This window comes from Equus quagga, chromosome 13 (genome assembly GCF_021613505.1).
Source record: "Equus quagga isolate Etosha38 chromosome 13, UCLA_HA_Equagga_1.0, whole genome shotgun sequence".
NCBI lineage: Eukaryota > Metazoa > Chordata > Mammalia > Perissodactyla > Equidae > Equus > Equus quagga.
In genome coordinates this window covers 34,237,695-34,251,151 of record NC_060279.1, presented here as the reverse complement: position 1 = coordinate 34,251,151, position 13,457 = coordinate 34,237,695, and the positions used below count along the sequence as shown (strand labels likewise).

At 50.2% G+C, this 13,457-nt stretch overlaps 2 protein-coding genes across 4 annotated transcripts in view; both read left to right on the top strand.

Moving 5' to 3' along the window:
- The window catches only part of CADM3 (cell adhesion molecule 3), a 31,652-nt gene extending 21,802 nt beyond the window's left edge, over positions 1-9,850 (top strand). For all 3 annotated transcript variants that reach the window (XM_046683851.1, XM_046683849.1, XM_046683852.1), the window contains 5 exons: positions 240-410; positions 2,727-2,817; positions 3,254-3,423; positions 5,835-5,960; positions 6,910-9,850. In XM_046683851.1, the coding sequence (XP_046539807.1) occupies positions 240-410; positions 2,727-2,817; positions 3,254-3,423; positions 5,835-5,960; positions 6,910-7,028 (677 nt within the window). In that variant the 3' untranslated portion in view covers positions 7,029-9,850. The remainder of the gene's footprint in view (positions 1-239; positions 411-2,726; positions 2,818-3,253; positions 3,424-5,834; positions 5,961-6,909) is intronic.
- Positions 9,851-10,820: 970 nt separating this feature from the next.
- Positions 10,821-12,498, top strand: ACKR1 (atypical chemokine receptor 1 (Duffy blood group)). Its single transcript, XM_046683853.1, has 2 exons — positions 10,821-11,044; positions 11,481-12,498. Exons 1-2 carry the CDS (start codon positions 10,946-10,948, stop codon positions 12,474-12,476), a joined length of 1,095 nt encoding a protein of 364 aa, XP_046539809.1. The 5' UTR covers positions 10,821-10,945; the 3' UTR covers positions 12,477-12,498.
- Positions 12,499-13,457: the final 959 nt, after the last annotated feature.

Below are 13,457 nucleotides of genomic sequence, written 5' to 3'. Positions count from 1 at the left end.
GAGAAAGGGGGAATGACAGATATTCTGTGTACACTTATGTGTGTGTGTGTGTGTGTGTGTATCTGTGTTAGGGCCTACATTCTCCCTATTTGTACATATCCATTTCACAACTTTCTAAGTTTGTCTGAGTTGAGACTAACCATCTGTATGTCTACGTGGGGCCCACACAATATCTGTATGTTAGGGCTCACTCTGTGTCTGTGTATCTGTGCATGTGTGTGTCTGCTTCTGCACTCTAGGAGAACTAACCCAAGTACAGGAAGATCCCAATGGTAAAACCTTCACTGTGAGCAGCTCAGTGACGTTCCAAGTTACCCGGGAGGATGATGGGGCGGACATCATATGCTCTGTGAACCATGAATCTCTTAAGGGAGCTGACAGATCCACCGCTCAACGCATCGAAGTATTATGTATGTCCTGGGCTTGTGGGTGAAGAAGGATCAGGTATGAGATGGGGAATGGGAAAAGAAAGTGCCACTGACATTTAATGAAACAACAGGCACAGATAAGTGAATAGGTAAAAAAAAAAAAAAAAAAACAATGAGGCAAGAGGTGACAGGACTAGGCCAAGGGTCAGCAAACTTTTTATGTAAAGGGTCCAAGAACAAGCATTTGAGGCTTTGATGGCCATAGGGTCTCTTTCTCAACTACTTAAGTCTGCTGTTGCTGCAAGAAAGTAGCCATAGACAATATGTAAACAAATGAACATGGACGTGTTCCAATAAAACTTTATTTACGTAAACATGTAGCTGGCAGGATTCAGCCCAACAAGTAAGTTTACCAACTCCTAGACTAAGCCAGTGTTATGCAGCTAGATTGTAAATTGTAGTGGTAACCATCGCAAATCAGAAGTCAGAAGACACAGGCTCTAGTCTGCCCTCCATTACCTTCTAGCTGTATGTTGTTAAGAAAATTACTTAACCCCACTGAGATGGATACTTTATTTGCTAAACGAGAAGATGAACACGGAGGTCACAAAGGCTCTTCTGGGTCTAAGATACCCTGATTTCAAGAAAAAAACAGGTGGTAGGAAAACACAATCTCTCTGGCATCATTATTCTCAGATCCTTCGCCACGGTAGTCCCCGATCGGCCCCAGCTGTGTGATTTTTCTTGGGATTCCACCCTGAAATGGCCATTGTCATGATCACTACTCCTAACCTTTCCAAGGATCCTCATCCTTCTATGGAATCTGCCTTGAGTACAGACAGGAAACTTCCCCTCTCACCTAAGGAAATTTGGAAATATTCAAAAAGAACTTTTCTGAGTGGAGAAATCAAAAGGAAAAGAAAACAAAGTACAAAGATAGAAGATAACGAGTGATCAAATAATGCATTTTTTGTCCTAACTTATCTACAGGCTGGATGTTCTTCTAAAATAACTAATACCCTTAATCTCTTTCTTATGGAAGATCCAGGCCTGACCTCAGTGCTATTTAAATCAATTGCTAGACGCATTGCTGAAACTTGACCATGAGGTAGGTTTGGGGTGGCATCACCTTCCATTTAGCAGACTCTCCATCTGGAATCAGACAACCTGGATTCTAGCTACACTGCCGCTACTTCATAGCCATGTTACTTTCACCAAAGCATTTCATCTCTTAGTGGCTCCTGCTTACTTCACTGAATTTTCGTGAGGATAAATGAAATAATATATGTCAAAGAACCATGTAAACTTCAAAGTTCTATATTGCTATAAGGTGTTTCTCTGATTATTAGTTCTTAGTGAGGCCCTGGCCTGGGCTCCTTCCCATGAGCCTGGTCTCTGGCCAGAGCTAAAGGTGGCCCTTCCGTCTGATCCCCAAAGATTTCTCTGTTAGATACCAGACCGTCTGGCAATTACTCTCCAGGGCCTTTGAGGCCCAACTGTGATCAGCAGTCAGTCAACAAATGCTATCCTCCAGGCGCTGTGCTAGAGGTTTCTATGGCTGTGGGGCCCCAGAACACCCATTCTCTCACCTGGCCTGATTCTCTTTGTCCTGTTTGGTTTGACTGAAACACGTTCATTAACTGGTTGTTAAGGTTGGCCCTATCCTTAGGGGAAGCTCGGCCTCTTTATCTGTCGTTCTAAACCAGCATCTGGTTGTATTGTTCTATGCAGCCATCTGGACACAGCCTCCTAAGCAGCCCTTTGGCATCGGTCGCAGATGCCATTCTTCCTTCGCAGAGCCCATCTATATTGTGTCAGTGCCTTTTTGCAGCCAAAATATGACCCCAATCTCTTGCTCTTTCAAAGCTCTCACTTCACTTTTGGCCTGACCGCTAAAAATGATATTTTGTCTTCAAGCATTGCTTCCAGTTTATGCTCCCTTGCAGAGCAGAGAGGATGGAGAGGTTGTGAGCTCAGTAAATGGTCAAGTTCAAGTTTATCTGCTCTGCCAAAAATATGTATTAAGTCCCCTTTATGTGCTAGGCAGTGTGCTAGGCACAAATGAACCAGTGACCCCCCTCTTCTCAGCTCTCTAAGACATCCTGAGGGTCTCCACCAAGGACAGACCTTCTGGAATCCTCCCTCCACCAGGGTGCAGTACAAGTCCCTCACACATTCAATGGCAATAGCAGTCTTTGCTCACAAGAGGTGGCGGGGGAAGGTCTTTGTTCACAGCCTCTCGGGCTCCTGAGGCTTTTAGGGGTAGAAGCTGTAATGCATAACTGGGTGATTCTGAGATTGGGACAATCTCCTAAAAGGTGTGGGAGTTTGGCATTGACACCATTTCCTTCTCCACAGACACACCGACTGCAGAGATTAGGCCAGACCCTCCAAAACCCCGCGAGGGCCAGAAGCTGTTGCTACACTGTGAGGGTCGTGGCAATCCCGTGTAAGAAGATCCATTTCCTGGTTTCTCATGCCCCTTCATACTCTCAGATTGTGACCTTCACTTAAAATCTTCCCGTTTCCTTCTCAACTGTCTGAGCCTCTCATTTTCCCCGACACTGTCTATCACTGTCCATCCTTTATGGTTTCTCCCCAAGCAGCAGAAGTAGGGAGAGGCTGCTCTCTGGCTGAGTCCCTGAGGTTCCCATAAGGAACCAAGTTACAGTAACAGACAAGTTAGGAAATCTCCCTTATCCCCAAATTGAACCTCTAGAGGTCACCCTCCCCCTATCTCTGAGCAGCTCAGTGTTTCTGGCCCCTATAACTTCTTGAGCCTTCATCAAATAGTCCTTGACTTCCCTGCTCCCAGTTATTTTTGTCTCCCTTTAGCTCCCTGACCTACTCTCTCCTGAACACTTTGGATTTCTCTGCCTCCACAGGCCGCAGCAGTACCTGTGGGAGAAGGAAGGCAGTGAGCCACCGCTAAAGATGACCCAGGAGAGTGCTCTTATCTTCCCCTTCCTCAATAAGAGTGACAGTGGCACCTACGGCTGCACAGCTACCAGCAACATGGGCAGCTACAAGGCCTACTACATTCTCAATGTGCATGGTGAGCCCTCCTTGGCCCTCCTCCAGCATCCCCCTGCTCCCTTTCTCTTTTCATCTTATACTCTCATTTCTGTCTCCTAGTAGCATCCCAGACCATGCTTGGGAGTGGACTAAAGGGACAGCAGCCCACCACTGGAGAGCCTGAGGACTTAGGCTCTAGGTGCACTCTGGAATGTGTAAAAGGAAAAATCAATAGAATGGTAGACTCTCATCTGCCTCTGTTTAGCATTGGTGACCCAAGTGACACCATCCTCCCATCCCTGCACTTACCTGGCAACAAGAATAATAATTCTGTGTGTAGCGGCCCCACAGCCTCTCAAGTGTGAGTGTAGATACGACAGGCTCTCCTCAAGGTTGCTTCTCCTGTGACTACTGTGGGATGCATGTTGCTGCTGTCATCTCCTTTTCTGCAGACTTTGGACACACTATACTGGGTCCAGGCAGAAAATAGAGATACATTTGTACTATGCTAAGAGGTAGTCAGAGTCATTTCTCAGATGCCATATATTCTAGAGGGCGATGATCCTTCTCTGAAGTTCTTACCAAATATGTGACCACAAAACCCAGCTTTAGGAGAAGTGACATGTGAGCGCAGAGGCTCCTTTGTGGGGAGTTGGCAGGAGATATTTTGAAGACCACGACAGCAGTGGGGTCCTGCCAGAAAGTCTTAGAAGCCTTTCCTTAGAAAAAGGGAAATGCATTGTCAGGGGAATATCAGAGGCTCCCTTACTTGAAATGCCCATTAAAGCAGTGAGGGGATAGCAGCCAAGCTGCCCAGGGATAAAAAACCTGATCTTGGAACCAGAGTGTCTGGATGGGATGATTCTGATTCCAGGGGCAGACCTCAGCATGTGCAAGCTGCCTCAGCACAACAAACAAAGCTATTGTAGGATGCCAGGAGCCAGGACGATGCACTGAAATACGGTTCCTGCCCCCAGATCTCTCCAGACCAACTCTGATGATGATTGGCAGTCAGAGAAAGTTCTTGTGCCCTTGTGGGTGGTCTCTTACTGATCCTCCTGTCCTGTGCTAGAAAGTCAAGTCCTATTTGACTGCATTGGCTTCCAGTGCTGACACCCGGTGGTAGAATAAGTTACTGCATCTTCTTCCGGAATACCCTAAGCAGATTTGACACCCACCAGCCTGGAATGAAATTAAATGGAGTTCCACCTAGAGACAGGAACCTGTAACTGATGACCCCAGAGGTCATTTTGGCCATGGGAACCTCTGCTTTTCTAGGGAATTTCAATTTCCATAGTCTCTGCAATAATTATCCAGGATTGGTTTTTAATGTGGACTGTGTCTCCCATACTCCCTGGAAGAAAGATAGTAGGTAAACTCATTCTGCTTCTTCCAACTTACACCATCGCACCTACCCCATCATATCACAGAGCCTCCAGGCCCATCCTCTAACTCCCTCCCAAGCAGAGCATAAAAAATCAGAGTATAAATGTTTTCTTTTCAAATAAGGCGTAGACAGGCAAGGGACTAAAAAGCTGGCCCAGTCAAGCCTGAGGAGACATAAGGTAGGAAAGACAAAATGTATAAGGAGTCAATAAGGCATCAAGACTCAAGCTGAGTCTATGGAAAAACAGTAGCTCTCCCATGGGTGGGAGAGTTGTAGCTACAGCTAGTGTAATTTTGGGCACATCAGGACTGTGTCCTGGGCCTGTGCACTATCTCCTCAGATATTTGGGACTCTGGCTGTGGCTGGTGCCATCCTTGGCATGACTGGCCCAGTCTGCTGTGGAAATCTACCCTCTATGGATGCTACTGTGGAGGACAGATTCTCTGTATCTGATGGCCAAGACATCGGCCATCATGGGAGAGAGCAGTTCAGTCTTTGTCCTTACCACAAACCCTTGGATGGTGGGGAAGTGGAGACGGAGTCCCGGACCTCCGTGATAAGACACGCTAGAGGACTTGGGTTTTGCTGGGACTCTAAACTCCCTGCCAAGATGGAGCGCTGTTCTTTATACAGGGGTTACAGCCTATCATCTTTCAGAAGATGTTATCAGAGGGCCTAATTCTTGGCTCCACCCAGTTTTTCAATGCTCCTTCTCTCTCTGATCGCAGGTAGACAGATAGATGTTTAATGCTTAGACATTAATGCAGTGATCTTTGACCAAGGTCAAGCTTCAATGCCATGAACTCACCTTAAAGGGTTGAGGGTGAGCAGACTTATCTATTTATTCATGAATACATCAATTTTTTAAACAATTACTATGTCCAGACACTGTTCAAGAACTAGTGTACAAAATAAGGCATATCCCCTTTGCTGGATGACGCCACTCCATTCTCCTGATGTTAGTCCATATTCTCTGCTATGTACAATTACCCATGGCCAGATCAGAAATGCTGTAAGATCAGGGTTCTTCCCAGATCTGACTGTGCATCCCCCGTTCCCTCCAGATCCCAGTCCAGTGCCCTCATCCTCCAGCACCTACCACGCCATCATTGGCGGGATTGTGGCTTTCATCGTCTTCCTGCTACTCATCCTGCTCATCTTCCTCGGCCACTACTTGATCCGGCACAAAGGTCAGAGACGTGAGGGAAGTGTCAGGAGAACTTGGGAGCCCGTAGGGAGATCAGTCAGGGCTGGCAGGAAAAAGTCAGCTGTAGGAAGGGCCTTCGGAGACTCGATTGGCCCCTTGGTGTGTTTGAGAAAGAAAAAATGCAGCCAACCCTGCGATAACTGAGCACCCCCAGGCCAGCAATGGAGCCTGGTCGCTGATCATCCAAGTAAAAGCAAACCTTCCCATTCAGTCAGCTGCAGCTCCCATGTGGCTCTGCCTCCAGGGTCTAACTGCCCAACTCCACTTCTCCTCCCCATTTCTTCCTTTCTGTTTAGCCTCATTTTCCTTGTCCTTTGATCTCCTCTCCCACCCCTTGTCCCCACACCATCTCTTTTCTTTTATCTCCTCTCCTATATCCATGCTATCTCTCTACCCTCTCCTCACAGTGCTTCCTTTCAGACTGTCCCCTCTGTTATTACTTCTAGCCAGCAGGCAGACCACATGTACTGATCAAATGCTAGCCAGATCTGCATTCACCCATGAATCGCTCATGAAGCCGACATAGTGGTTTCCCTATCACCACTTTACACACACGTGTGCACATAGACACGCACACATACATATACACACATACATACATAAATACATACATATAGACATGTACACAATACATATACACGCATACATACACACACATACATATGCATACATGCACACCATGTTTTTGGCCTGTATTGTGGATGAGATTCTAATTAAAGGCAAGATTCATTAATTCATAGGGGTGCGGTCAGGTGAGGAATGTTGGCAGCAAGATGCAAACTAGGTCAGGAGGGGAGGAAGAAAGCTAAAGGCAGGAGAAAAGTTACAGGAACAAGATGTGGGTGGGTGGGTAGGTGAGTGGGAAATTGGGTTGAGGGGCTTCAGAGGTTTGGAAACTGCTCCTGAAAGAAGCAGCCTCTATCTCTCCCCAGGAACCTACCTGACCCACGAGGCGAAAGGCTCTGATGACGCCCCAGATGCAGACACGGCCATCATCAACGCAGAAGGCGGGCAGTCGGGCGGGGACGACAAGAAAGAATATTTCATCTAGGGGTGCCCACCCACCTTCTGCGCCCCCCAGGGGCCCTGTGGGGACTGCTGGGGCCATCACCAACCCGGACTTGTACAGAGCGACCCCAGGGCCACCCCTCCCGCTTGCTCCCCAGCCCCCCCACCCCCTGTACAGAATGTCTGCTTTGGGTGCGGTTTTGTACTCGGTTTGGAATGGGGAGGGAGGAGGGCGGGGGGGAGGGAGGGTTGCCCTCAGCCCTTTCCGTGGCTTCTCTGCGTTTGGGTTACTATTATTTTTGTAACAACCCCAAATCAAATCCGTCTCCAGGCTGGAGGGGCAGGGGCACTGGGGTGAGAAAAGTGAAAACCCTGGAGTGTTAGGAGGAGAATGAAGGTGGAGGGGTGAGGACAGGAAAGGAACAGGGCCGGTTTAGTGGGGGGCTCTCACCAGCCCTCCATTCTCTACAACAGAGGGCTCCCCGACTTCCCTGGAAATGGGGAGGTTGTGAGCAGGAGCTGGAGGTGGCTTTTCATCTGCTAGTCACACACCTCGAGCTATGGACAGAGAAACAAGTGCCACCCTGACACCTCTCTTCCACTACAATGGGAAAGGGGTGAATGGAGGTCCCCGAAGAGATGTGACCTGCGGATGACATGCAGCCATACAGGGACCCTGGGCTGCAACATGGGAAGGACGTGGGTCCCTATAAAGAAGGGTAGATTTAGAGAGGAAGGATGGCAGAGTTGGACCCGTCTACCCTTGCCCGCCACAATGAGTGAAGCCAGGCCCCTTTCGCAGGAACTGCCCTTGGGGGTTGGCAGAGCAAGGCTGCCCCTCCTTGCTCCAGCAGCTGTGGGAGAGGCGCTGCTCAGGGGCCTGAACTGCATCTGCTTCCCCCTCGCCGAGGGGCCCCTCAGTCTCACCCAAGCCCTGGACTGTTGCACGGCAACCACTCCTCTTATGGCATTGCTCAGCAACTGCCCCTCCCATCTTGTGCCCTCCTGTGCCCCTTCCTATTCCCTGAGCCGTCCCTTAGTCTTTCCTCCCTCCTTCAGCAGCCAGGCAGACATAACAACAAAAATACTAAAAGGAGCTTCACTGCACTGAGCTGTTTCCTGCCCAAACGAAGGGATAATGTGAACTCTGTGAGTGTGTGAATGTGTGCATCTGTGTGTCTCTGTGCCTGTGCATGTATGTGTGTGTGAGTGAGAGACAGAGAGGGGGTCCTGGGTGGGTGGGCGGGCTGTGGGACATGTGAAGAAGGGCTTTGGGAGTGGAGGATTCCTGGTCAGGCTTTGTACCTCACCTGGGATGTTGCTCCATCCTCGTATTTTCCGTGCCACCCCCAGTGCCCATCTCTCGTGGAGAAAACAGTTCCAGGATGCGTTTTTGTTCAGTTGTCCATCTTGTCTCTCCCTTAAAACACAGAACATTCAACCCCTGCCTCGATTTCCCTTCTCGGAGCCATGGAGTCAGTGCCACAGCCTTTGCTATGCACCCCTCAGGCCTCTCCCTGGCACTGACCCTGGAATGACCGCGGTCACTTCTTTTTCCCATAGTCCGTACCCAGTGCTTTGAGAGCTGGGAGTGAAACCTCCAGTCTCCTTCCCATCTCCACCCCCACTTTTGATTTTCTGTCTTCCTTCATGGCCAAGCTGGTTTCCGTGGCGATGAGGTTGCTCACCCTCCCTGTCCCCGCCGGCCGCCTCGCCTCAGACCCAGATGCCCCTTGGCGCCACTCTCCCTCTCCTCCAGCATGTCCTCCCTGCTCTGACAACCCAGGGCTCTGCAAAATTGGGGCAGCTGCATCCAGCAGGTCTGCCCGCCCCTTCAGTTCAGGTAATACCCTTGTGAATCTTCCAGCCTCTGGTTAGGGCCCTGGGCACCACAGGTAGTCCCCCACCTAAGCCAGGGCCTCCTCCTCTTATAGCAGCAAGGCAGCCTAGGGCCCCAGGCCTGTCGGCTTCCTGTCTCCCAGCACCCGCTTTTGGGAAAGTGACTTTTCCTCTTTGAGCTGAACCACTCTGTCCATATTACACAGAAGCCATATTTGTACGGGGGGCGGGGGGAGAGGGGCTGTTGTGCTGTGTGTGTCCGTCTGTTAGGGGGGAAGGGAGCAGGGAGGGGATCGTGTATCTTTATAATCTTTCTAACTCTCCTGTGCTAATCTCAGAGGGGCCACCCTCAATATATCTGGATTATCCACGTCGCTCAGCTGCCTCCTTCTTGTTGCTCTTGCTCCTTTTGGGACGCGTGTGTTTAAGGGCTGTTCTGCTGGTCTCTCCTGTGCCTGGTCCCTCAGGGGTGGTGTGTGGCTTGCCATGCCTCTCTCCCACGGGCGTCTCTGTATAGAAACAATACAGCTCTCCAAAGGAGAGAAGTGTGTTCACCCTCTTTGACTGGGTCCTTGCTTTCCAGAGAGTGATTGGGGTGAGGCATCTGACTGCGCCCCACTGCCCTCTGCCAGACAGTGCTGGAGAAGGTGGAGATGAAGGTGGAGACAAGGCCAACACCACTCCAGGACAGCTTCAACATACCTTCCCCAAAGTAACTCTCTAACCCCCTTCATGCTGAACTTGACACTAGAGCTAGTGTCCTGGAAAAAAGGGGACAATCTCTGTAGGGTACCCATCCTTTTGCATCTTTGCTTCCTACTCCACCTTCAGGAACCCCTATGTGATGGGAAAGAGCTACTTGGTTGAACTGGAGTTAAAACATCTCATGCTTCCTTAGACAAGTGAAACTGTGTCACCTAAGCAGCCCTCTCTGTCTCATCATTCTGACTCGGACTCCGTGACTCACTCCTCCCAATGTCCAGGCTGTCTCTCCAACAGAGGAAATAAGATGCAGGGGTGGGGATGAAACAGCAGAGCTCATGTGAAAGCAGTGGGGGTGGGGTGGGGCGGGGTGGAGAAGGGGCTACCAAAGAGCAGAGATGTTGGCTTAGGGGGATCTGCCTGCAGGGTGGAAGCCCTTTCTCTCTGTGGTGTGGAGAGAGATAGAAGCTCTCCCCCTCATAAGAAACTTTACATATTGCTGAGATGCCAGGCCAAAGTAGCAGTTCCAGAGCCTTTATGTCCCCCAACAGAAATATGAATAGGGATTACTCCATAGGCAACAGTCCCATTTTAAAATATGCTGTCCCATTGTCCCCCAGAGCCTGCTTTAACTTGTCAGACCATGTGTTCTGCTTGGTATGGAAGCTGCATTCACTGTGCCCATAGGTGGCTAGACAAATGCCCAACTGCTCCCTGAAGCAGTTTCATTACGCAGCCTTGACAGTCACCCCCAGCCCTCCCTCCTCTCACACTGAAACACCCAGACCCGGAGACAGCATGACACACCTAGACACCTGCGTAATGCCTAGCGCTCAGATGTGTGCACACAATACACAACACACAGCCACACACACACGGATAGATAAGTACGTTTATATACCCCCTTCTGTTACACAAAGAGCCCCGCCCACACACATACCATTCAGGTTGACAGCATCACATGGATCCAACCACAAGCACCACTGACACCCCTTCCCACAAACACATCGCTTTTGAACCATCTTTCCTTGGATGAAGTTGAAGGGAATGGTGGAGCAGCGAAAGTCATCAGCTGCCCTTTCCCTCCTATTTCCCAGCAGGTCTCTCATCTCTGTTTCACACTTCACCTCTGGCCCCCTCTTCCTTCCTTGTGCTTGAAGAATCCCTTCTTGCTGGGAAATCCTCTGGTTTCTCAGCCTCCCTTTCCATCTTTGGGAAAATACCCACTTTCTGGTCCCCACCTTCTTCCTTTCTCAAATGCAGGTCCCCACCAGAGGAATACAAACATAACAGGAAACCGGCCAGTGCCCCATGTGGGCCTGAGTCTTGGGCAGGCAGTGGGCGTGGGATAGCAGCTTCCTGAATGCCCCCACCTCCCACCCCATGGCCCTGCCCAGAACTGATGGCCTTCATTAGTCCATGGCACTTATCTTGGAACCACAGCCACTGACAGAACAGTCCCTGCCCTTCTCTGCCTGCCCGGCTCCCAGCAGTGCCATGGGGAACTGCATGCACGGGGTGAGTCTGAGACTGAGCCCACAGCCCCCACCTTTTTGTGCCTCTGTCTGACTCTTGGGTCTTTATACTTCTTTCCTTCTCTCCTCCTCTCTCATCCCTTCCCTCTTTTTTTCCTGTCTCTCCTTACCCCATTCTCCGAGGTCCCCCATTATTTTCCTCCTCATTTGCCTTTCAGTCAGTTCGACCCACATCTTGTCACCTCCTCCTTCCCTGCTCTCCCAGTCCTGTCCACTACCCCACTACCCTTGCACTTGCTTTTCCATGGCTCTTTCTTCCTCCACAGGCCCCTGAGTCTCCCTGCATTGTCCTTTCCACCATCCCCACTGCATCCAACTCCTCCAGCCCCCACTTTCCTTCTGTCCTTCCCCCACCCTCTCGCTCAGTTCGAGGAGACTCTTCAGTGGGGTAACTAGATGTTCTGGTTGCCCCCTCTCAGGGTGTCCACCTGGTGCCTGAGGAGAACCCTACTACGTTCGTGTTTGAAGGGGATATTTTTGATGAGTTTAATGATTCCTATGAACTGGAATATAACAACACCGACCTGGAAGCAGCTGCCCCCTGCCACTCCTGTATCCTGCTTGATGACTCCTCACTGCCCTTCTTCATCCTCGCCAGCATCCTGGGCATCCTAGCTAGTGGAGCTTTCCTCTTCACACTTCTCAGACCTCTCTTCCACTGGCAGCTCTGCCCTGACCGGCCTATCCTGGTACAGCTGGCTGTGGGCAGTGCCCTCTTCAGCATTGTGGTGCCCATTGTGGCACCAGGGCTATCAGGAGTCTACAGCGCCCACTTGTGCCACCTGGCCCACTTGGTCTGGTATAGCTCAGCCTTTGCCCTGGCTCTGCTGATAGGGTGCCGTGCCTGTCTGGGCCCCAAACTGAGTGCAAGCCAAGTCCCATGCCTTACCTTGGGGCTCACTGTGGGTCTCTGGGGAGTAGCTACTCTACTGGGGCTGCCTGTCCTGGCCAATGATGTGCCTCATGGACGCTGCACCCTGACATTCAGCCGGGGCCGAGGGGTTTTGCCAGCCATACATGCTGCAGCCTGTTTTTCCATCTTTTTCTTGTTGCCACTGGGTTTGTTGGGAGCTAAGGGGCTAAAGAAGGCATTGGGCAGGGGACCATGTCCCTGGGTTGATATCCTGTGGGTCTGGTTCATTTTCTGGTGGCCTCATGGGCTGTTTCTGGGATTAGACTTCCTGGTGAGGTCCAAGTCCTTGAAATTGTCAACATGTCTGGCCCAGCAGGCCCTGGACCTGCTGCTGGAACTGACAGATGCCCTGGCAATATTGCACTGTGTGGCTACACCCCTCCTCCTAGCCCTGTTCTGCTACCAGGCCACTCGCACTGCCGCACCCTCCCTGCCTCTCTCAGCAAGAGAGTCTTCTCATCTGGACACCATTGGAGGCAAATCTTCCCACCTGTCAAGCTGAATTAAAGTCTATGCTGCTTTTATGAAGCTGGTGGTTTCTTATTTTGTCTGTGGATGTAGAGGAGAGGAAGGAGAATAGAGAGAGAGATTTCACACCAAAATTTCCTACCAGTGTCTGTTCCTCTAGCTAGCCTGGGGAGAATGTGAATGATGTACAAACATCCTCAGGGCACACAGATGTTCTCTTGAGGTGTGAGGTTACTGCCATCTCAAGTGAGAAGAGAAGGAAGACCAGAGTAAGAGGGGAGCAGCTAAGCCTAAAACACTAGAAGAAATGACTTAGCAGGTAAGGAAGACAAGAAGCTGCTGCAGAAGGCAAATGAAATAGGAATAGAAACCAGAGAAAGAAAAACGGAGAAGAGTGAAGATAAGCCCAGAGCCTGACACCCCCTTCCTGTCTGGCCTGTCCAGCCTTCCTCTCTACCTTCTATCCCACTGACACCGGTTGGCTTTGTTTAGAGATCAGGAGGGTGGTGGGGAAGGTGGAGAGAAGGATCCTGGGAGAACTTACTTAGTCCAGGGAACATATCAAGATAATTCTAAAAGCCACTTCCTTGGAGTCATCTCTCGAAGGTTTATTCCTCAGCATGACCCTAATCCCTGTGTGTGTGTGTGCACGCGCGCACGGGCATATGTATATTTGTCTGTCTCCATCTGTTAGAACTCATATCCACATTAGATTCACGCATATAGTAACATATGCCTATGTATGTGCTTGCCTGTCCGTCGGTGTCTGAACTGCACACCCCTATGCGTGTGCTCTGACCTCTCTCAGGCCCCTCCCTCCACTTCATTCTGCTATCCATCCTTGTTCTTGGGATATGGAATCAGGATCTACGACTCACTTCTTACCCGAATGAGTTTTCTTTACCCTGGTTCTGCGCCTATTCTTTTCTGTGTAGGATGTGTAGAGGGAACTGAAAATCAAAAGTTGTGAAGCACGAGAAACTTAAAGGGGAGGAGCCTGATCTGATTCATCTTC